At 36.7% G+C, this 25,804-nt stretch overlaps 1 protein-coding gene across 1 annotated transcript in view; it reads left to right on the top strand.

The window, feature by feature from the left end:
• The window catches only part of GLS (glutaminase), a 49,841-nt gene that overhangs the window by 10,858 nt on the left and 13,179 nt on the right, over positions 1-25,804 (top strand). Inside the window, exons 4-14 of the mRNA XM_053471852.1 lie at positions 3,031-3,160; positions 4,662-4,741; positions 5,668-5,831; positions 9,041-9,099; positions 14,495-14,527; positions 18,191-18,249; positions 19,263-19,329; positions 20,061-20,111; positions 20,461-20,637; positions 20,786-20,917; positions 21,283-21,375. Coding sequence (XP_053327827.1) covers positions 3,031-3,160; positions 4,662-4,741; positions 5,668-5,831; positions 9,041-9,099; positions 14,495-14,527; positions 18,191-18,249; positions 19,263-19,329; positions 20,061-20,111; positions 20,461-20,637; positions 20,786-20,917; positions 21,283-21,375 — 1,045 coding nt within the window. The remainder of the gene's footprint in view (positions 1-3,030; positions 3,161-4,661; positions 4,742-5,667; positions 5,832-9,040; positions 9,100-14,494; positions 14,528-18,190; positions 18,250-19,262; positions 19,330-20,060; positions 20,112-20,460; positions 20,638-20,785; positions 20,918-21,282; positions 21,376-25,804) is intronic.

Below are 25,804 nucleotides of genomic sequence, written 5' to 3'. Positions count from 1 at the left end.
CTTTTCCTCTGGCCATATCTAAACCTTTTATTACAGTTTGGAACCAGTTTTCTCTAGGTTACCAGTTGCTGTAAACAGCGTGGGGTCCGTCATTGTTTCATGAATGTCCTCCTTCGGTTATGTTCTTTATGAATAGATGATCTGTGAACACAGAAACCATGTTTAATTAAAATGATGCCAAACTAGGGATTTCTTAAGGTTCTCCTTTAGTTATTACATTAAAATTGGAACTTTCTTCAAAACTCTCCGTGTTTTTTGGTTTTTCATGTAGTGTCACAGTTTCTGTGACATTAAAGTTAATGGGCCTCAAATCCCCTAGGATTTAATCCTCTAGGATTTAGATCATGACATTCATTTTACTCCCTACATTGATTTGTCCTTCATCCAGATTCATGAAAAAACCTATTAGCTATTCTATACATTTATTGGGCACAGTGACTGTGTTGAGGGGACATTTTACATAAATGTATAGAATAGTTAATAGGTTCTTGCTTTATAGACAATTCCTGTATATTGGATGTTTATACAAATAAAAAAAATCAGCTCTGGGTTTTCCAAGATTGACCGAACAGATTAAATTGCATTTTTGGAACAACTAGCATGGTTACAAAATGGCAGCCTTTTTTTAACGCTGAAGGAAAAAACGTACAAATGATATTTTGTTTGTACCAGCCATACTCAAACTCGTCATTGACTAGCCAGATATACTTTGACATCTATAGGTCTCTTACCTGAAATGTTTAGTAACCATTGGCTCTTGGAAGCATCATTCATGTAACACGGCAAGATATATTCATTATTTTTAACAATATTTTCTGCACCGGCTGAGATATCACTCATTCTTTCATATCTGCTCTTGAAGTACACAGAGGATGTGTGTTTATTGCTGTCAGCAAAACATTGATGTTTACTACAAAATTCGACTTCTTGACATGGGGACAACAATTTATGTTTATCCGAAACCCAGAAATGAAGGAAGCCACTCTGTTCTTTGAGATCTTGATACACGCCGGCTTATATATCCTTAATCATTAATGCTGAAGTTTTCCAGCGTCTGTTTTGTAGAGCTCAGGTGACTGCAATAAGGCAGCGTCCGCTGTACTAAACTAGACTGAATCAATCAATGCTGGCAGGTGGCGTTCCGTACGTAACCTTGAGAAGAGGTGTGTTTTATAAACAATAGGTTTTCCATTTTCGGTAAATGTACCGTGTTTGCCTAGAAAGGCAGTCCTCATGCAAAGTGGATCACTTTATATACAATCACTATAGCAACTAATAATGTTCCTGTTCCTCATTAGTGGCTTCACAAACATGGACACATCTCTGATAGTAAGGCACTTGAAACATTTTCTCTTTGTTTCAGACTGTGGCCTTGTTTCTGTGCTTGGTTTCATCAACTAGGTGAAGACTACTTAAAATATGCGTTGTGCGTTGTGTGTGTTTTTGTATTTTTAACGACCTTGCAGCAGTCACCTTGTCCATGCCTGGTTTTGAGTAATCCCTAGTCTTCATTATTGGTTTTCTGAAGCATTATGGGAGCTTCAAATTGAAACCTGATTTCCTTTATTCCTAAGGGAAATTATCTGCAAGCAGAAAAACATTGACTGCACGCGTTCTAACATTATTTTGTTGATCTGCACCTGAGGGGGTGAAGTAACATGTATTGACTACATATTATTCTGCTTGAAATCAATGCTTAGCTTGTTAATTTGCAGACTTTATGCTAATTGCGTTCTCCATCTTAATATATGTGATGTGATGAAGGTGTGTAGGGCTCAGCTGAAGCGATATCCCTTGTTGGGCAGTAAGAACGAGTGCTCTGTGCAGTTTTCTCTCTACGTGCCGTACGTGTGTGGCCCTGTTCTAATGGAGGACAGTGCACAGAGCAGCAATTATACACGTGTTACATGTCAAATTACACAACTTCCCCATTCATTTACTGGAAGACCTGGCTGCAGATTTTTGAGATCTTGGGATTTGGAGTCTTCACATCCTAGGGTGGATGCTGTTACTAAAGACAAACTAATATTAAAAAAGTATAAACATAGCACAGAAGAAAGCAACAGATATAATTATTGGAGCTACCAATGTTCTGCTGCATTAAATATTTTCAGTTACTGTCTCAACCAAATATATTTTTGCAAATTTTATAATGGTGAGTTTGAGTGCATCTGTCATTGAAAAATACAAGATGTCATTTTGAATCCCATTTTTTGTGCATACCCATTGGCTAGCAAATGCATATGTGGAAAGGGATTTAAAGTTATTGAAATAGAGAGAGAGAGAAAAACAACAAACATGGCTCCATGCAACCGGCACTCGTGTTGGACAGGACCCAAATCTGATGCTGGCACTGATAAGTTACGCATAAGCTGTGAATCGTAGTCCACTATAAGGGAACATGAGTGTGCTTTTTGCAGGTCGGGGGAAGGAGGGTACGGACATCTGGCATGTGGGATATCATTCTGAGCTGTTTATTTCAGTCAGCCGAGCAGTTACATATTTGTGGCCCATGTTCTAAAATGATATAATACTATAAAAAAAAACTCTTTGGAATTCAGATCAGCTGGGGGGTAAAACAGCATTTGGGAGTAATACTGCATGCAGTCTACATTATTTCAGTTGAACAGCTGGCTTATTGTCCTGCCTTTTGAGTCAGAAACTGGAAACTCCCCATAGTGTTATTTTCCGGAGGCGAATCATTCAATTGGCTTTTATAGAGGAAGAAATGAGTCATCAGCAGGTTAACCAGAACGGTACAAATTCAAAGATATTATAACGGGCAGTTTTGATTCACCGAATAACTGGCTTGATGTCACTATCATACCTTTACAAAGAAACCATCATCTTTTGATCTATGTCTTTCATTAAGTTTAACTTGACAGCTGTGATTTGTGCTTTTATTTCCTAGATGTAACATTGATTTGGAAACTACTTATTAATACAGTGTTTTTTTAAAAGTGTTAAATTCTTCTTTTTTAGAATGAATTATATAATTAAATATAACGGCCATGTTTGTGTATTTTGCAGGTGTGTTCAAAGCAACATTGTTCTGCTCACGCAGGCATTTAGAAGGAAATTTGTCATTCCTGATTTTATGTCCTTTTCCTCTCACATTGATGAGCTTTATGAGAGCGCCAAGAAGTTGTCTGGTGGAAAGGTAATGTTTTACAGATATGTTCAGATGTGCTACTCTGCCCGTTAGAATGGCTCATATTGATCAGGAGAATGAGAAAAAAGTTTCCCCCCCTTCCAAAAAATGAAAAAAACTAAACAAATTAAGGGAAAATAAAATATGTATGAGAGTCCACAAAGGGATGTTGGCCATAGTGCACTGGGAACCGCACAAAAGCAGAAAAAATATAATGGGGGGTGGGGCCCCTTAGCCCTAGCAATAAAAGTAATTAAAAAAAATCACTACCCACAAACCCCTAAAGCCAGTAGTATGTAATATAGGGTAATATGTAAAGGGTGCATAAAAAATTATGTATGTGGGGTATGACTGTAATCAGGAGATGTTGCTGAACATAAATTGGGTCATTGTTCAGCTGTAGCACCTACAGTATAGAAGACATTTTAAGCATGATTGCTTATTTTTAACTAGTTAACTATTAACTAACTATTTTAATAGTTTGGGTTTGAGGGTAGTGAACATGGGCTTGTAGAGCTAGGGCAATTGGATGTTTTTTTATCTTTTTCCCTTCACTTTTCACTTTTATAGGTGTAGTATGGATAGAGATCCCTCTAGTTACCTCTTGAATATGTTTTATGCCAGTGGTGTCACAATGACATTACTTAGCTCACTTTATTATTTTTTTATTTATTCAGTTATTTTTAATGATTTTTTTTATGTTTAGGGTGTTAATTATATATGCAAATAAACCTTAAATAGCACACATGTGTTTAGCTCTTAGGCCATATTATATATAATAAAGTGTATTCATGATACCTAACAATGTATGTGTATATCTGGCATTTAGCTGGCACTTCAGAAGTTCAAAATATGTTGTTTTACCATGCCTAAAGAGGGTAGAGTTCCCAATGTGTTCTTTTAATTTTTTTATTACTAACCTTAAAAAACCCACATTGTATAAAATTTATGATACATGTGCTATTCATGATAAGATATAGTATTTTTTTTCTTGCGCTTAACCATGGTTAAAGTTTAAACCCTTTATAGTATCAGTTATAGCATTTAAACCAAAACAATATGCAGTTCAAAGTACTTGCTGTTTTGGCCTCTGAAGGGGAATAATAGTGTGGTGTGTGTGTATGTGTGTATATATATGTGTATATATATGTGTATATATATATATATATATATAATCGCATACATACACCGTATTTGCTGGATTACAGACATGGCTCATTCTTCTCTGGGTTCAGATGCTCGGTTGGTCTAGCTGGTTTCTGGCAGGGTTCTGTATTCATTGCTTCTGGACCTGGAAATGTACAGGTAGCCTCCTTGATTAATCTAGATAGGCTTCTTGCCTGCAGCTTCCTGATCAGTCAGGATATCCAAGGAACCCACGCTCTGTTCATGGTCTGTGGCCTCCAGCAAGCTTGGCTGCACAGCACCAACCCTAGTACCTTCCATGCCCACTCACAAACCCCAGTCCTCTGAGTAAATGTGCATACTGACGTTCTTTTTCTCTTCACAGGTTGCTGATTACATTCCTCAACTGTCTAAATTCAGTCCAGATTTATGGGGAGTATCAATTTGCACCATAGATGGTCAGAGGTAACATCCGTTTCTTGTCTTCTTCTCCCCCCCCACCATTGTACTAGTATCCCTTCTATAGCTGCCCTACCCACTTCTTGCATTGCTCAAACTATTTTAGTGTGACTGTTTTTTCTTTCCATACCAAAGAAATGGCAAAATGGTTGCAAAATAGATACATTATTAAGTGCATGTTAAATAGCGTAATCAAAAATATACAAACAGTTTATCCCATGATGATATTTTGACTACCCAATCACTAGTGACATATTCTTGACCATGCTATTGTGAGTGAAACAGGACCATAACAATCGTTAAATAAAAAATGAAAAAATAATAATTTGTTTATTGGGCAGCTGAACATATTTCTAATATATTCTCTCCATTACTAATTGTTATTCATTTAACTCAGCTTTTCTTTATGGTATCCTTGCAGAACAAATATTAGAGCAGTTAAACATTGGCTTCTTTCTGAATGAAAATTTCCAGCTATAATACTTTAGATTTATTTTTTCTTTTATCAATAGATATCCATGAAAATTTTATTGTATGTGCACTTTTCTTTTGAGCCAGTCCTAAAGTTAAAGGGTTAAACCATTTTTCTGTGCCGTTATAGCCTACATTATGAAAACCAGAGGATTAGCTCTTGATCTTCTTTCTGTTACTGGCAGAAGAAACCATAGTGACCAAAATTCAGCCCACATGAGACATGATTTTATTTTGCGATTCCTCTCTATGATTTTTTTTGTCAGTAACTAATCCACACCCAGCATAGACAGACCTCCGTCTCTCTATGATGCAGCAAGCCCAGCCACAGAAAAGTTGGAAACAAGAAGAGCAAGAACATTTTTTTAGGCTGGTGTGCTTTAGTTGTTAGCTATAACAGCTTTAATTGTTTTAGATATTGAGATTGTTTATATCAATTTGTCTAATCTGTGTTCTCGTAGGCATTCAGTCGGAGATACCAAAGTCCCGTTTTGTCTCCAGTCATGTGTGAAGCCCCTAAAATACGCCATTGCAGTAAATGACCTTAGTACAGAATATGTCCACAGATATGTTGGAAAAGAGCCCAGTGGGTTAAGATTCAACAAATTGTTTCTGAATGAAGATGGTAAGAAAAACAAAAGTTGATTTTGCTTTATCTAACTAAAATGCATGATTCAGCACATAGACTTATTTGAGCATTTAGTCTCAAAATGGAGAAATAAAATCTTGCTTTTTAATTTAGAAAATCCCAGCCATAGATTATTTACTGAAAGAAAGTGCTTAGTTTATATTTTTGTTATTCCCTGACACTGTAGCTTGTACATAAAATGAAACAAATGGCGCCAACTTTACAAAACAGGAAATCACATCACAATGTGAAACTTAATATAACCTGTGCTTTCTGTGCTTTTTGTTTTCCAAGCAGTCTAATTTTCTGAGGTTTTCCTCCTTCTCCCCATCCCACCTCATAAAATTATTGTATGAACCAATCCACAACAATCAGCAACAAACCCCACACTCAATAATGGGGCAGAGATAACATAATGAGGAAGAATAGTCCTGCATTTTTGGGAAAAGGAGTATGGTTTTACTACATATATATATATAATTTTTTAAATCTGGATAACCGGTTACTTGCTTTGTTTAGTGGATATCTCTTATTTTAAATAAACTTGCGTAAGAATGAATGCTAAGAAAAACCTTGGGTTTATGAATGTGGAAGCTAAAAATATTTTATTTAATTCTTTACCATTTTTTTCTCTTAATCATCCCATGAAAACAATATTTTTGTTCTTGAACATAAATACAGTGCTGTATACAGTAATCTATGTTAGCACTGCCAAAAACCTCTTGTCATTTGGGATATTTTGGGGGACTTTCCCTGCTCAAACACCACACTGAGCTGATTCTTTGACAAGAAGGAACTCTCTTTCTCCATAGACTTTCATTAGCTGGTGATTTGGCTGGGTCATCGAGCCATCCTATCTGTGTGTATGTCTAATAGATTGGGCTAAAGTACCACAGCTAGAATACATACAAATAGCTAATATGCAAATGGCTGAAAGCACAGCATTTTGTAAAGCTTAATGTAAATGTACTGCTAATAATAAAAAAAATATTGGGAATTTCCCTTTCACCCATGTCCTCTTGAGATGCGTCTTTCAGTTGAATGGAACCACTTGTTCAAGTTGGCAAGATATTGGTGTACAAAAAGTAACAGAGGACCCAAGGACTTTCTCTCTCACTGAAGCAACCTCTCTTAACCTTAGTCACCTGTATATAGAATCGTTATGTAATTAAGAATTGTGTATTATATGAAAATTATATGTTTTTGTCTCACCGTTTGACAGCATATCCCACTAAAATCCATATTGCTTTGCTTGCTTTGTGGTTATCTCCACTTTATTGTGCGGCAGGAAGTTCCCGCCGATATCTGGTTTGTTCACCGTATCAGAACACAGATAACGTTTGACCTCAGTCACTTGTTCCTGTCGTTTAAGTATGCTTTGCATATTTACACGACCTGTAAACCTAGTATTTGATGAAGGATTGCAAATCTCTCGCTTACTGCTTCAATCATTTCCGACCCCATTTGGGAGTCACTGTAAAGTGTTGAGTTCAGAGGAATGTTATTTATGTAAAAAACATAGATGTGTTTTGACACATCCATGGAAAAAAACAAATATTTGGAAAATAATGGAAAAAAACCTGTTTTGTTCCCAAATTTCCGTTTCTTCCCCCCCAGACCTTCCCATGTCTAATCTTGCCATGCTCATTATTTGCCAAGTTGCTTTAATAATTTTGCATTTGCCGGTGTGCTGTCTCTGCTGTCTTTCATTGACAGCATTTCAGTAGAACTCACTTGGATCTTGGCAGCAGACAAAGAAACTATGGCATCCTACTGGCTTCATTCAGACCTTCTGGTTATATGTGGAATTTAGTCAATGTCCCACAGCAGCTTGAGACCGCTAGTGAAGAATCGAGGTCAGGAAATCCTGTAACGGCTTTTGTCATAATGTTGTTTTGGCAATAGGATGACTAGTATTTTATGAATTAATGCCTATGTACCTTCTAAAGATTTTCCAAAGTGACCTTGTTCACAAACTTAAATTTGGAGGGCACCCAAATGCTGGTCTTCATCTAGCAAAAATAAAAGCTTTGTATAAACAATAGCCATTGGCATTTCTCATATAATCCCTGGGCACCAATACCCAAGTGGATTCAATACATCATAGTATTGCAGCATACTTGTCAGCGTTTCATATTTTGAAATGGTTATTTGAAAATATTTTCTGTGATGTAAGCTTTAGAAAACCTCCATGCAGTTATGTTGTTTTACATCCAAAAGGGGCTTTGAGGGGGGCATTTCTAAAATTTACCCTTGAGTTTCTAAATTAAATGGCGCCCAAGACAGGTAGCATTCTATGGCAAAGCAACATTTTTTAATGTCTTTTCTTGATGTTCTCTCAACCTGACCTTACTAAGACCTCCTGAATAAATAATCAATAGTTTAAGAAATAAAGATAAGTTGATGGAAGCAATTATTGCGCAGAGCCCTTGAAAAGGAGGGGTTTATTCACTAAAGTGAAAATTAGCAAGTGAGTTGTGGTTTCATCTTTATCACCTCACTAATCATTATGAAGGGCCAACAGCAGTCAGCTTCTCAAATAAGAATGGCTGAGCTGACCTCGCATAATGCAAAATTCAGTGCGTAAAGAGACTTTGAAGAAATGTTTTAACCAGCTAAGCTCTCTGTCTCTTTTTATGCATAGTGGAGTGAAGTAGCTAAATCACAGCTCTCCTGCACACTGTCCTGTCACACCTACCTGTACGGAATTAATCCTAGAGGGTGGGTTAAACACATAGTGTATAGAACTGTAAAATGTAAGACTTAAAAAGGGTGAAATACAATTTGGTAGTAGAACGTATCACTGGAGACAGCGGCTGGATGTCCACCAAGCAATGGGTAGAATGAACAGATAGTGTTGCGTGAGAGATTGCTGGCTTCAATAATACTGCTATTGGTACACGCTTGCATGACCTGGCAGTGTCTTATTACCTTCATGATCTACATTACCAGTTGCCAATGCCTTTCCTGGAATTTCCACTATTGACAACATGTCCTTCAACGTCTGTGTGACTGAAGACTCTCAATGTAAAACTGGATCTGGTTTTACTAGTATAGAAAATAATGCGGCAAAGTAAAAAAAGGATGCATACAAGGATACGCACAACCAATCCCCCGAAAATTTGTTTGGCTGGTGAATTGACTTTTAAAAGCTAGTGACCATAATTGATAGTTATTTAAATTCAGTTTTCTTTTAAATATTGCAGAGAAGCCACATAACCCGATGGTGAATGCTGGTGCTATTGTCATCACGTCTCTGATAAAGGTAAGGTGTCTTTAGAATATAGCAAATATTACTTTAATTTATTAACATAAAAATGTGAACACGCTTAATATGCACATTATCAACTATGTATAACCTTTAACAAAATTAGCTCTTTATTAAAGAGATGTGTATGTGTGTGTATATATATATATATATATATATATATATATATATATATATATATATATATATATATATATATATATATATATACATTGTTATTCCCTGCAGATGCTTAACTGACTTTTAACCAACTTTTTTCCCTAGAACTATACATTTGGTACAAGTCATTGAGGCACGGAGGATTTGCTTATTTATTATAAAGGATCTGTTGTGTCCAAAAAATGACATAACTATTCCTTTAAATCATGTCATAAAATTAGGGCTTTGGGTAGAAATGCAGTGGGTTTATTTTTGTCCCAAAGTCTTTCAGTGTTAAGGAATCAACATTTTCTCAGCAGAGATGTAGTGACTTCCTAGAAAGCTCTTGCACAATTCTCTAAACTTACGTTTTCCATCAGAAAAGTGTAAAAAGTGTATTTTCTTTATAACATAAGCAAATCATTCGAGGCTAATTCTGTCACATTACTGAATATTGATATTGGCAAACTCCTTCGCTAGCCTGAAGCTTTTGTTGGCAGTACCATATCGTTCTTCATGTTTGGACAAGTACAGCTTTTTTCAAACCATATTGATATATGTTTGACATTTTTATATATCATTTAAAAAATTGTTTTAAAAAACCCAGTTACTGTTATTCAGTTACACACAGCTAGTATAAATGGGAAAACATACCAATATACATTTGTTAACCAGACACCTAGATTCAAATATAGTTTTCACTTGATTTTTTTAAAAGTATTTTTCTTTTTAAATGACTTTAACCCCTACCTAATCATAAAGTTAACCCTTACCCTATCTAACTCCCCACTAACTAACCCACATCACCCTAACTACAAAATATAAACTTAAACCTAAATATCAAAAGCCAACCCCTTAGGGTCAGGTAAAAAAAAAATGTATACTGACTGCTCCAGTCTTTCCTTTACTTAGTTTGTCCAGATCAAACATAACATCAAACATAACATCTCATAAGCCATTTTGTCTCTGCGTAGGGTCTTAGCATTAACAATGTTATGCATGAAAGACACAAGGGGAGTAGACTACGTCAGCATCGGCCTCATCTTTAACTGTTATTTTACTTCCATTCTATGATCCTTGGCTCCTGATTACAATGGTATGGAAAAATCAGAGCTGAACATTAATTAAAAAAATCATATTTTAAAATCTGTAAGGTTCAGTGATGAATCACAGAGAAACCAGATTTACATACAATATACCCGTTTTAAAAAGTTTAGCATTTACCATCCATTTAGCTCTCTAAGATTTATTTCCTCTCTACATCTTGTCTGCTGATGGCTTAGGACCTTCCTACAGAGCGAAGGATGTGTTTAATAAGTAGGGCATCTTAGAATGCAAACGCCTCCATTGTTATATGGCGACGTACACAATAAAATGGGTAACTATTTTTAATATTTACAAATGTCCATAACACACAAATGCGTAATCGCAGACACATACAGCATTCTGTAGAATGGTGTTACTTATCTCTGACACCTTGGATTGTCAGTCATTTACAATAACATCGACGGTTCCAATAACTTATCACTCTACAATTGCTATGTTGTAGATTGTTTTGTCATTCTCTAAATACAGAATTGAGAAAACATGAGAATGATTGGCATTTATTTATTAAGGTGTAACACATGATTACATGCCACTAAAATAATATATAAAAGGTGCATAACAAAAGCATTTTTATGTGTATGTGTGTATAGTATTCTTTTTTAAATGCGTGGAGCCTTTGGTTCTTTTCCCTTTTGTTTCTCGTAGACGGCTGTATTCTCTCCTGAGGACAGTAATGTCAATCCCTGCTAAGCTTTAAAGAGATTTAATGTTAACTAGATCTCTGCACTTAAATAAATTTGACTCGTGCCTGCATAACATTAAGTACTTGAATTCATCTCATAAGTAACAATTAAGCAATTATGTAATTTGCAGTGTTTGGAACATTTGTCTCTTTAATGCAGGAGCAAATTAAATGAATCCTCTATGAGCTGGCTGGTAGTTGTAGTTTAGCAGTTGGAACACCTGTACTAACATTATCATACATGTGTATATCATGTATGTTAGAATTATCAAACCCATGGATGGTTACCAAGGCCAGACACACACATGTAGTCTTTATGAGCATTTTTTTTTGTACATCCCCAGGCACAAAAAGGGACACGTCCATGAAGAGTTGTTAATAAAAAAAAAAAATTTAAAAAAATATATATATATAAACTTAGGGGCCACGTTTAAAATTTTAGTAGCCATGTCTACCTGGGTCCTTGGATTTGTCTAGCCTTGGTGATTTTTAATATTTTGTGTTAGTTAATGTTATCAGAAATGTAGATCAACGGAAATATTTGTACATACCTTTAAGATGAAAGTAACATGAAATTTGAATGTACACTTTAAGCAATATGGGAAATAATGTATGTGTGTGTATGTATTCACTAAAGCTCTTTTTCCACTTGACATTTGTTATGTAAAATAACACATTTGTTATGGTCTACATCCGGTGATCGTAAAGGATGTGTTAATATGCATTTTGAAGGCTCTTGTGTGGTTTAAATGTTGTTGCATATTTTACAGCATTGGGATCTGTGGGATACTGTAATTTGACAACTGCAACAGTTCAGTGAAGTTGGTAATTTCTCCTTTTCTTTTTTGTTTGCGTTTTCTCTTTTTTTTTCCCTTATTTTTATGGGGTTTTATTTAAATGTTATTCTTAATTTCTGCATCTATAGGTGCAAATGCACTGGATTTAATTCTTATATTTGTTTATTTGAATAAATACCGCCACCCTTAAACTTTGTACCTTTTTTTTATTTGTATTTGATTTAGAATTCACCTCTATAAATGCAGACTATATTATTGCTTGTGCACAGGATAAGTAACCATGTTCACAATCCTGTTTGGATGCATATATAATGGATGGTGCTATGAAATCCCATGCCACTCTACACAATCTGTTTACCACCTTTCTTTTAAGAGGAAACTGCCCCTAAATAGTCATGTAAAGACTGTAAGGATGTTGATCCAGTCTTCTTCTGAATAGTAAAATTATATTTGAGATTTGGCAAATTAGCCCCGTGTCAGCATGTTACTATATGTTTGGAGAGGTAGCATTGTAAAGGTGAGGACCCTCTCTGTGTATTTAATTGAGAGTCTTTCATTTTACTCGTCGTGTCCTCATATGCATGGCTCCGAGATAACATATGTCCAATAGCAAACGATTCATGTAAAAGGGAATTACATTTAGCAGATGCAACCATTGACTAAGCCCGGAACATTATATTGATGCCTCCTAACACTGAAAAACCAAAAGCTACATGCTGTGGAGTCCAAGTTGGATTTGAAGGATCTATATGCAGCTCAATTGATTTAAAGACTTCCAAGGTCCGCTCTTGGTTGATCCAAAAGAAGCTAGTACACGAATCCAAAAAAGTTGCTTAAAGAGGATTTGGTTAATTCCCAAATGACTGCATAATAAAGGCCTGACTACTCTCCACATCAGTCTTCTCGCCAATTAGTCAGTGTATCTTTTCCTGGCCCTTTGGCCATAATTGTGTCTATCGGTCTCTTAAAGGCATCTTAGCGCACTTTCCTTCAGTAATGAACGTCTTTACTGTCCTTACTACAAAGAATATTTTCCTTTGTCACAGATGAAAGCTTCTTTCTTCTAATCTTGAAGAATAACCACGTCACGTATACAAGCCTGTGGGTTGAATGGTCCCACTGTGCGGTATTGACCTTGACTATTTTTTAAATAATCTTATGTTCTTGTAAGTGTAATTACTTATATATGTATGAATGTTAATGTATTAGTTGTATTATAAGAAAGATCCATTACTTGAAATAGTATTTTTTAACTCTATAATCGTCATAGCACGTGTGACTATCCCCAGCCATACTCTATTATATATGTACTGTGTACTACACAAATTCTATTGCCTTTCTTTACAAGATGTGATTAAATGCAGTCTTCATTACGTTTGTCTTTCATGCTCTAAAGTGTTTTTAGACATTATTTTTTTTTTCTTGTTTTTTAACTGCATTTTTTCTGTTTCGGAAGTAACCATTTATCACTGTCCACTTTTTAGTTTTTCATGTGCTGTATTTTCTTTTATTTTAATTAATATAGTAATGGAAAATAACTTTTTTTTTCTCATGACCATAACTTTACTTTAAAATTTCATCTGTAAGATCTGACTGTTTTAATTGTTAGAAGCAATTGCAGTGAGTCCCGTGAAAGCCTTGTGACATTCCAGTTTTATGGTTATTTTCACTATCTTGTCCTAGAGATTTCCAAAAAAGGCAATATAAATTCGTGTATGAACTGGGTTCTAATATCTAAATGTCCTTTCATCTTAACATGTACCATGACTCCATGTACCAGAGGCATTTTGCATTTCCAGTTTAGAATAAAACCAGCTACTCCTATTGCATACAGGCTTGAAATGGCTGCGATGGAAAATCCCTTAATTACCTTTTGGTAATAATGGGGTAGAAAAATATAGTTTGACTAAGGATATGTTAATCATTGGTGAAGAAGCAGTCACCTCCCTTTTTTTAAATTTTTTAAATATTATTAAAACAAATTCACCCCTGGGTGCTCGGCCCATCCGTTTGCTGCTGCTAGGCACGCCAGCCTATACTGAATTAACTTTGCGCTGGTAAGATCCACAATTCAGACACAAGGAGAAAACATTTGGAACATGTGCATGCACATACGCATACTTATACTGATTCCTTGTGCTGCTGTCTGACTGACAGCTGTAGGTTAAGTAACCAGTCAGTGTTTTTCAGAGAAGTGTTGCCAGGAATTTCAGTGAACCAGTGACCACTGCAGCAAACGTATTCCACTTATTTGATCCTTGGAGAATAAGCTTTATTATCATTTATTAAGTGCTATTTTCCCCCCCGGTCTCCCTTCCTAGATTATTTGCACTCGGCATACCCTTGACGTTCACTTGTATTAATCTTTGTGCTTTGGTTTGTTCCTAGCCATATTGTAACATTACAATTCTGGCCTCCATTGTATTCTATCTCTTACATTTTCTACATCTTTAACATCTTGCATTTAACACAACATCTTGCTAAGCACTGTAATGTTAGATTTATTTACTGTTTTTTTGTAAAGTAAGTTGAGTATGCAATATTAAAGTGATTTAGTATTACAAATTGCCACCATTTGATGAATGTTTTGTGAGGGTGGGGGGAGGTTTATCTTTTCTACGTGTAACAATGTAACAATTATTCCTGTTTTTCACATTTTATTTTACAGCAAGGATCTGGCAATGCTGAAAAATTTGACTATGTAAGTATTTTTTTAATATTATTTTGATCTTCATGGGATAATGCCATGTGCTCTTGGGGTGTGTACTGGCAGCATGATGATAAGTACAGTGCCTTGCAAAAAACATTCACCCAAATTGGCATTTTTCTTATTTTGTTGCATTAAAACTTGGAATGAAAATGGATTTGTTGGGCATTTGATTCACAAAACATGTCTACCACTTTGAAAATGGATTTTTTTTTTTTTGTGAAACTAACAAGAAATAATAACCCCAGAAAACCTGAGCGTGTATAACTATTCACTCCCCCAAGTCAATACTTTGTAGAGCCACCTTTGCAGCAATTTGTGTCTCTGTAAGCTTGGCACATCTAGCCACTGGGATTTTTGCCCGTTTTCCAAGGCAAAACTGTTCCAGTTCCTTCAAGTTGGATGGATTCCTCTGGTGTACAGCAATCTTTAAGTCATACCGCAGATTCTCAATTGGATTGAGGTCTGGGCTTTGACTAGGCCATTCCAAGACATTTAAATGTTTCCTTTAAACCACTCGAGTGTTACTTTAGCAGTTTGCTTAGGGTCATTGTCTTGCTGGAAGGCATCCCAGTCTCAAATCTCTGGAAGACTGAAACAGGTTTCCCTCAAGAATTTCCCTGTATTTAGCACCATCCGTTATTCCTTAAATCCTGACTGGTTTCCCAGTCCCTGCTGACTTTGGTGCCTTTCAGAACAACTGTATATATAATGAGATCATGTGGCACTTAGATTGCACATGTGGACTTAATGTAACTAATTATGTGGCTTGTGAAGGTAATTGGTTGCACCAGATCTTATTTAGGGGCTTCATAGCAAGGAGGTGAATACATATGCACGCACCGCTTTTCTGGGTTTATTTTAGAATATGAGTATTAACCCCTTCCGTACCGGGACGTACCTGGTACTTCCTGGTTAACAGTCACCGGTAGACCGGGACGTACCAGGTACGTCTCCTCCAAAAAACGCCCCCACATCACCACAATCGCGGTGATCGTGGAGGCGCTGCTGCTGCCGTCTGCCCAGGACTCCTGGGCAGACAGCACAGCCTGTCTAAACCCGCCCCCAAGCCTACGATCACTCCCACGGAGTGATTTTGTAGGCAGAAACAGCGATTGCAGAAAAATCTGCAATCGCGGTTTCAGCTGCCACAGGCAGCTTCAGGGAAGGGGGGGGGGTGTTGAATGGGTCCCCACACAAGTGTGGGGACCTGATCCAACACCCCCCTGCTGCCTGATCGCTCCATGAGAGCGTCAGTGCAGCGTTAACCCCTTCAATGCCGCGATCGCGGCATTGAAGGGGTTAATTGCCGTTTTGTAGGGGGCTCTGCTGCTGGTGGTCTGCCTGGAAGCCCAGGCAGACCAGCAACAGCAAAAACGACCCCCCAGAAGTCCTCTGATCAGTCCTGTAGGACTGATCAGAGAGACTCCTCCCCTACAATCTCCAGTCTATTGGAGATTGTGTCCCAGCTGCCAGAGGCAGCTTCAGGGACAGGGAGACAGGGTTCTTTGGTCTCCACATGAGTGTGGAGACCAGCCCCCCCACCCCCTCCCTTGCTCAGTTAACCCCTACCCCCCCTCTTCCTCAATTAACCCCTTCAATGCTGCGATTGTGTATGACCCCCCATCGCAGCATTGCAGGGGTTAATATTAGTCCCCACAAGCTTGTGGGGAATAAATATCAGTCAATGCTGTGCTTCAATGGAGCATCAGCATTGAAAGAGTTAAAAAAAATTAAAAAATAATAATAATAAAGAAAAATAAAAAAAAATTAAAAAATAAATAAATAAATAAATAATTGATAAAATAATAATAAAAAAAATAACAGCACTGACCTGAAAGTCCAGGGTGCTTCCAGGTCAAATGCTGGGCTGGGCTGATCAGATCGCTCCTAGCCAATAGGAGTGATCGGATCATTATGGCAGCCCATGGATGACCCTGCTCTACAAAGAGAGAGGGGTCATCTAGGTTAATTATGAAAAAACACAAATTATTAATAAATAAAAAAATCATAATTATTACCTGATCACTTGTCGGTGACATTTTAAGTCGCTGATTATTGATCGGTCTCCCTGATTGATGTCAGCGGCCTAAACCTGTCACTTACAAGTAATCTGATAAAAAAAAATATTTTAAAAAATGTAAATGCACATGTTCCAGTTTTGCCCTCATAGCTTCCTCAAAAAATGCATGAACCATGCATGTGAGGCCTTGTTGGAATCAGGGGATCTTGGTGAACAAAATGTGGTGTTTTCTTCCACTGTTGCACGTATGCTGTGCAAGAAATTCAGTGCAACATTGAAATGTATGCGTTAAAAATGCAATCAAATAATTTCCCTGTGAAGTTTGGCAGACATCAGTGAAGAAATGGCTGGCTGAAAACTGTCAAAACTACCCTAGTTGAACACCTTGACTTGTCTACTGTTCATAAATATATACTTTTATGGGGTAATTTACAGTGGGGGGCTTCCAAAATGTCCCAAATGGGATATGGGCTCAGCAAACCAATTTCTGAAAATTCCAAATTTGAAAAGGAAAATGCGCATGTTCCAGTTTTGCCCTCATAGCTTCCTCAAAAAATGCATGAACCATGCATGTGAGGCCTTGTTGGAACCGGGGGATGTTGGTGAACACAATTTGGTGTTTTGTTCTGCAGTTGCACATATTCTATACAAAATATAATATAAAATCTAAAGCAACATTGCAACAAATGCAAAAAAAACAAAAAAATATAAAAATACCTCAAAATTTGGCAGCAATTGGCGATAAAATCCCTGTTTGAAAAGTGTCAAAATGACCCTAGTTGTACACCTTGACTTATCTACTGTTCATAAACATATAATTTTGGGGGGATAATCAGTATCTGTGACAACTATTGCAGTTATTAGACTACCATGCCAAATTTGAAAAAAATTAAATTTCAAAAACGTGATGCATGCCTTGCAATATTTGCCCTATACTGGTCAAAATAGATAAAAATCCTGGCCATGTTGGGTGGTTTCCAAATCAGGACAACTTAATGAATATATTTGGGATAATTTTTTCCCATTGGTTCAATGTGTGTACAATTTGTATGTATACAAAACTGTAAAAAAATGCTTTTTTTTCATTTTTCCCCCACTTTTTCCAGTTTATTTCAAACAAAACAATGTACTACCCAGCTTAATATGGTTTCAAATGAAAGCCCTACTTGTGCTGAAAAAAACAACATATGATTTGTGTGGGTGCACCAATTGATAAGAGAGAAATTATAGTTGAAGAAAGACATGGCAAAAACACAAAAACGGCTCTGGTCCTTTAGTGACACGTTAGTATCAAAATCCCGGTCCTGAAGGGGTTAATAGATGGACTCTGGCCATCACAGGCAGAGTTCAGAAAGCATATTCCAACTCCTACATGGACTAACAGCCTGGGTCTAATGTAGTCTGAAGGATCCTGGGAAAGTTTGCATGAAACGTCTAGACTTTTTAGTGTAGGCAGACGCAAGGTCTCAGTCTGTCTATCTCTCTCTTTTAAAGTTTTATGGTAAAGTGTCCTATGTTGATTACTTTCTTGACGTTTGGCTGACAGAAATCTTCTGTTGAGTAAAAATTTGTTTTATTTTACTTTTTGTTTGTATATATTTGCCTCTCCCAATTAAAGTTTTTTTTCTATGTAGGTCATGCAGTTCCTTAATAAAATGGCTGGAAATGAATATGTTGGATTTAGTAATGCAACGTAAGTCTTGAGCATGCTTTCAAGTTTTTTTCTTGCTATTCTAATTCACAATTTATATAGTAAAATATTTAATTAACTGCATAGTTGTAAGTTTTGCAATGCTTTACAATTCATTGACGATCTAAAGAAATGCCCTTTTTTTTATGAAAAAGTCATATAAAAATTCCCCATCCCAGGACCAAACAAATATAAAGCATTTGTGTCTAGTCCCGCCTTTACTGCCACTGGCCCAGCCCACTATACAATCGCCCCGCCCACCTACATCATCACACTACCCAAAGTGCGAGGGCTTCAAGTTGCTTGGAAGTGCCCAGGTATGCTCATTGTGCACATGTGATGTCAAAACTATACTTTATATGCGAGCAACATCGCGGACAAAGCTAAATACGTGTGGATTTCATAAAAAATCCATAACGCAGAGGATTGTTCTAGCTGCTGCCCCATTTATCCCATGTGAAAACTGGTGGCTTTTTACATTGTTTAAGGCTGAGATTCTTCTTTTTTTTTTTGAAGAACTTGGACATTTAGTCATGAATTGATAACATGAGTTTTAGTCACAAGCTACATGGCCATGGGTGACGATTTTATATAACCCCCGAGAAATACATGTGAGTCATTATATTTAAACCTATATCGGTAAATTAGAAAGAAGCCTCTGTGGAATAACAAAGAGTTCATTGGCTGTGGCATGAATTATTTATGCCCATTAAAACATCTGTTCCTATTTTTTTTCTAAACAGTGTCAACAAACCATTTACTCCCTCTGTGTCCTTGTAACGTAACCGATAACTAGCATTCTGACACCCACATGTATTGCAAGTTATTTAAATTGTGTGAATCTTCCTCAACAGCTTTGAGATTGGCACGTAGCCCAGAAATATATTTTGTAATACATATAAAATGCTATTCTTGCTATAGAAACTGATATATAAATACATTTAAATTAAAATGTGTTAATTATTTCATTGCCTTTTACAGCATTTGTTAATACATATGTCTATTTTTTATTTTAGTTTCCAGTCGGAGAGAGAAAGTGGTGACCGCAACTTTGCTATCGGATATTACTTAAAAGAGAAAAAGGTTTTCTATTTTTTTTTTTTTATTCTATTACAACTCCTAAATTTTCTATTTATTTCATAAAGATGTGTGTTTGGCATTTCGAAGAGTGTCACTAAACTTTTAATTATTTTTTTTTAAATTTTCTTCTAAAAATGATTAAGCAAACCTTAGTTATCTTAAAAGTAAGGTGTGCACAATTATTCTCTTAAGATTTAAAACGTACCTGTTCGCTGCCGAGAGGGTCTGTGTCTGTAAAGCATTGTCAGACCCGTTAGAGCCCCCAGAGACCGAGAATCCTTGCAATTCCCCCCGTCATCTGCAGTTAATTTCGGTTGAAATGGAATTGTGAACCCCGCGTAACACCTGTGGTAGCTCTTATAATGTGTCGTCTGTCAACACGTTTTGGTTAAAGGCAGAAATGTATCCTAGTGGTTCCATTTGTCAGTTCAAAGGGCTAAATATGTCAAATGTAATGACTCGCTGGTAATGAGGATACTGAAATTCTGTACTGGTCGGGTCTTATGGACAATTCATTGTACAGTTATGGATTAAAGGATTTGAACAGGATCTCGTCTTTTGTAGACTCTAGACTGACTATATTTAGAAACATGAATAGCGATTAGAATTTTGCTTTAGTTGCTATAGCGAATAACTGGATTTTCTCAATTCAGACTGATACTTTAGCCACAAGACTATTGAATGTACTGAGTTTAAGATGAATATTGTTTTCTGTTTTGTTTTTTGAATCCTAGTGTTTCCCTGAGCACGCTGATATGGTTGCAACGCTAGACTTTTATTTCCAGGTAAGAAATCGAAACCACCACTATTTATTATTATTATTATTATCTTTTATTTATATAGTGCTAAGACAAACCGATACAGGTTGGAGAGAGCCCTGCTAGCAAGCTTACCGATTTGAAGAATGCTTCTCAGTGGCACATGTAAAACTTTTTGCCGTAGGCACCATTATTTAAAAAATGAGAATTAATGTATTATCTAATCAGTCCAATGCTTTCTAGACTTCAACTTCGTTCTGGTGATTGAATGGCAAGGCACTATTCCGGAAATAGTTTTATATATAAAGATGAAAGTACACATGTTTAGAAAAGTCCGCCCTGATCTTGTGCTGTCTTTTTCTCCCCCTCTGTTTAGTTATGCTCCATCGAGGTGACATGTGAATCTGCCAGTGTCATGGCTGCCACACTGGCCAATGGGGGATTCTGCCCAATAACTGGCGAGAGGGTCCTGAGTCCAGAAGCCGTCAGAAACACTTTAAGTTTAATGCACTCTTGTGGAATGTATGACTTCTCGGGACAGTTTGCGTTTCATGTAAGAGGCTTTCACAGAGTCATACATTTGTGTCTTTGTTATTTAAAAAAATATGTTAAGGTCGGTAATAGACACCAATCTAGCTAGATGTATGCCTTCTCTATTTACTGGAAAAAAAAATGTGAATGTTTGTACTTCTTTCTTGCAGGTGGGCCTGCCAGCGAAATCTGGAGTGTCTGGTGGAATCCTTCTGGTTGTCCCCAATGTCATGGGCATGATGTGCTGGTCTCCTCCTCTGGATAAACTGGGGAACAGTGTCCGTGGCATTCAGTTCTGTCAGGTGTGTGCATGGATCCATGGACTTGCTATACAACAAATCAGTAATGGTACTTGGAGGAAAGCGCCATTTTTAAACCTGGCTGGGTTTATTCACTAAACCTTTTGGTTATAAGTGGTAAAAATGAAACTCTGACTTACCATCACTTATGAAGGGGAATCTCAATCATTTATCATGATCATTTATCAGCCTTCAGTGTTCAGTGTTCATAACTGGAATTGTGATTCATAGCTGGAGTTTGTGATTTTAGTCAAAGAACTCATCTGCAAACTTGCTGCTTAGTGTATAAACGCCATAGTCAGTCCAGCAGATGCTATTTTAAACAATGCTAAGAATAATACTGATTTTAATTTTATCTTTGTTCTCAGGATTTGGTATCTCTGTGCAATTTCCATAACTATGATAACCTAAGACACTTTGCAAAGAAACTTGATCCACGTAGAGAAGGTGGTGACCAACGGGTAAGTTCAGTTCTCATTTCTTGAACTAGTTCATGAATGCTGTTTTTCACACTGATTCCTAACACAATCCTACTTCCTGTGTGTGTCACTTAATACAGCTGGAATTCTCTAGACCGTAATATTTGATCCACTAAAATATTGACAAATATTACGATTTCCTTTTGAAAAAAAAGCATATTCACTAATATGATTATTTACTTTACCTTTTGCTAAGTATAACAAGCTTTCCTTGCTACCAGGAAAATATTGATATATCTGTGTAGGTATTCAACAGTTCTGATGTTGGTTGAACAAATCCGTGTGCAGTGTCAAATAACTTATTAACCATTTAATTGCTGGATTGGATCACGTCTCACTGCAAAGGTTTAACCTGCTTGCATGCAAAAGGTTGATCCAAATGTTCTCACCAGCAACATAATATTTTTTGTATGAAATCATAAGTGACGGTTTGGTTAAACTATATTAACTCTTCGGACATTTAGAAGGTATTAGCCACTACAGGGCCAGAGAAGGTGAGTGCATCTTGCCCCTCAGTACTTTAGGTGCACAATTATTTAAGTGAACAGTGTGATTTATGTAGTGTAGAGGGCATAGTAGCTAACTACCAACTTGCTGACTTGGTAAATCTGAAATATCAAACCATGTATTCTGACACTGTTAGAAAACAATGAAAGGTAATATTACCAAGTATAGTGCCTGTACCCAGCACGGTGTTTGCAAATCCATGTTGCATGAATGTATACTTTGCTTGACGTCGATGCTACTTCCAATCTCATGCCTTCTGCTTTCCAATAACCTGGCTAATGTGCGTGGGATTTAACTAGTATGTGCTTCGCGAGCGCCGTGAAGTCTTGGTTTATGGAATCACTGCAGTTCACTAATGAATTATGTGTGTGTGTTGCTTGAAGAACCAGCTTTCGTATGGACCATTGGACTATGAACAACTGCAACAGGAGCTTGCTCTAAAAGACACGGTTTGGAAAAAAATATCTCCTGAATCCACTGAGGACACATCCACCACCGTAGTGTATAGAATGGAAAGCCTGGGAGACAGAAACTAAAGGCATTCGCTCTGGTTTCAGAAAGCATTGTTGTATGTTAAGAAATCACTGGTTTCTCAAGGAAACTACTTGCAACGCCTATTTATTTTATGTTTTATTGGTGTATGTTAGCACCCTATCGTGCTACTTTCCCCAGCCCAATCTGGAGTAAGCTTATATACCTAACAGGACTTTAAGTCGTGTTGTTGATTGAATTATGTTGATTGACCAGCTCAGTTTACTTTGATAATGCAGAGTTTGGTTGGTACCTAATGCCTAAATTTGTCTGTGCGGATGAGGTGTGTGCTTCAAGATGACGGGAAAGAATGTGTGTTACGTAGGGAGTTGCACAGTATTTATTACCCTTTATGCACGATAAGAAGCAAACCAAAGTATTTTCAAGATGGAGGATGGTTCTTACATGAAACAACCACACTAAAAACTGGTGCCTTATTGTTAGAAATGTTAACTCCAAATATCTGTCATGTTTCATGGGGACAAGAGAAACCAATCCCTACAAATGTAAACTAGTAGTGTGATGGCTCAAATTATTTGCTTTGGCGAAGGCCTGCATTTAATGTCACGGCAGGGAATTTGTCCATAACCACAACCATACAATGGGTGATTAATAAGTGTCCCGGTATTCATCGCTGAAAATGTATTGCTCTAAAACTGTCCTGTCTAATGCATGCCTTAACACCAGACTTATTTATAAATATATATATTAAAGTAGATCTGTTACAACGGTAGATGGAAATGCATATACCTATTCTAAGCTGTGCTTGTGCGCTGCTATTTAATGATTAGCTACAGGAGTACAAACCAGCGCTAACTTGTACTAGCTCAATTTCAGCAACCAGCCTTTTCTTGTATTTTACAAGACATGCTGTATGTTTATAGAAAATATACCTGGTGGTTTACATCATGTGTTATCTTTTGTAAATAAAAAAGCAAAACTAAGGATAGTTTTATTTTCTAATAGATATAAAGGAAAATGTATGAAGCATACAATAGTCCAACTTGATGGCAGATAAGAACCAATGGACTCGGCAAAGGCCAATGTAATCTGCTGGCACTATGGTAATTAACGGCTGAGCGACAATTAACGATTCAGTTGTTTCTGCAGTACATTTGTTTGTGACTATAATAGGACAGTTTCTGTAACCAAATGTCTCCCACCAAGTACAAAAATCTTAATTTCCAGTTCTCCGGATGTGTTCTCCCCATTAAATTATTCCATCACTTTGTTCGCAAAGTTTGGGCAAACCTTATAAAAGTGGATGGAGATAAGTAAAGAGCAGGAGCGCTAATTGTTTTGCTGACTTTGCCGCTATAAACTCTACTTCAGTAGGCAGATTTAGTGAATTAATGTAGCGATATCTAATGTTGCATAGGTTTTGTTTTCTCATATACATTATATATATATATTATACGCTAGATCCAGTTATACAAGTGTACAAGACAGGTCATGTTCAGAATCATTTACTGCAATTATATACTGCATTATGGTATTTTTGCTTTTGTGAAGCAATAGTATAACCAAATGCATGTATTCATATAACTTGTAAATAATGTATATGCACATTGTCTGGTCAAAACATTCCTATTTAATCCTATGATGACTCATTTCTATAGTCCGGCGCAGTTGGAATAGCGATCTTATAGATTCATAGACTTACAATCCCGTCAAAGATGTTGGTCTCTTGCGTTGTTTTAATTTGAAAGTACATGAGATTGGCAGTGCCCGAATAACCTTTGGGTATAAACGCATCATCAGGTATGTTACCAGGAGCCAGGTGACCATAATTCCCACAATCCTACTGCACTTCCCAATATTGGTATTTGCGGATGTATCCTGAAACAAACATGATTGTTTTTATGTCCACCTCCACAAGCTGAGTTAATAATATTAAAACAAAATGACAAACCATATGTAATGTGACATTTTGACCAGGCAATCTGCAAATATATAACATGTGACTTATTTATTTCTGCTTGCTTACTACTTATTTAACCATTCCAGCTATAGTGCTTAGTATGCAATTGGAAAGCTGCAGTAAAAGGCTGAATATATGCTGTGTTTTATGTAGAAATGTGTTTGTTCTGTATGTGTTTGTCATTCAGACATCCAAACGAGAACTGCCTTTATCTCTTGCCCACTTCTTAGTGGTGCTTTGACTGTTTGACATGTTTAGGGTTGGTATTTATGAAGGTATGTATTGACAGGTGGTGTGACGGTCAATCCATTTGCGTCAAAGGGCTGTCTAATCTAGAAACAGACTACGAAAGGAGAGGGTTTTTTTCTGTTAATGCAGTAAAACTAAAGGGGACAGTAAAGTATGGGTCATATGGTAGATGGCAGCATTGTTTGTATGGAAGTGATTACTGTGCAAAATTGGATTAAAAGCATACATTTTGCCAAATGCTCTGATTGTAAAAGAATCTTTAGAATTCTAGATAACTTATTTGAACAAGACGCTGCCTTATTACAAAACAAACCTGCGATCCAGATTCATAAAGAAAGAGTAGATTCTTGTCCAGGTAGACCCCCAATGCCAGAGCAGCCCCTCTCCCCCTCAGGCCATGCACACTATGTGTAAGTATGTTAGTAGGTTACTGTGTGTATGTTAGTGTGTATGTTTTTAGGTATGTTACTATGTGTGTCTGTGTAGGTATGTTAGCATGGGTGTAAATGTTACTGTGTGTGTATGTTATTATGTTACTATGTGTAAGTATGTTAATGTGTGTGTAGCGATGTGACAGCGTGTTAGTGTGTATGTTACTGTTTGCATAGGAGTAGCTTGGGGGCCCACACCGTAAGTAATGCAGTGGTGCCCCCAGCATCTTTTTGGTTACATCACTGGTGAAGATAACGAGTTGTAATTAACACTTAAAATTAACACTTACCAGTGCCTGTTCAAGGATATAGGATTTGCTTGGCTTGTCCCAAAAATGCAATATTTCTTCTTTTAAGAAAACAAGTTTGAGGTATTGTAGGTATTATGTACCAACAATATTAACTTAAGAGATGCTGGCAGGATTCTAGCTATAAGAATATATAAATGATATGTTACATGATATCTTGTAGATGTATGATCAGCCCCACAAAAGTATTCGGTACATGCACATGTGTATCAGTTTCTAGAGGTTGATAAATGTTTATACTATAGGTTTGTAAATAGGACCTCTTTCAATCCACAACAACCAAAAATACGAAAGCCGAATGTCTTGTGTATATATATATATGTAACAAATAAGTTTTACTTGTATTAAATTGGGTGATGTTCTGCTTTGCCTATAAACTGTCTTTATCTTGATATTCAAGTATTTCATTGTTTCTCCTTTTGTCTGTACATTTCATTTGAAATGTAAAAAATGGTTATACGCAG

Source organism: Spea bombifrons, chromosome 7, assembly GCF_027358695.1.
Source record: "Spea bombifrons isolate aSpeBom1 chromosome 7, aSpeBom1.2.pri, whole genome shotgun sequence".
NCBI classification, from domain to species: domain Eukaryota; kingdom Metazoa; phylum Chordata; class Amphibia; order Anura; family Pelobatidae; genus Spea; species Spea bombifrons.
This window is presented reverse-complemented; position numbering and strand designations above follow the sequence as displayed.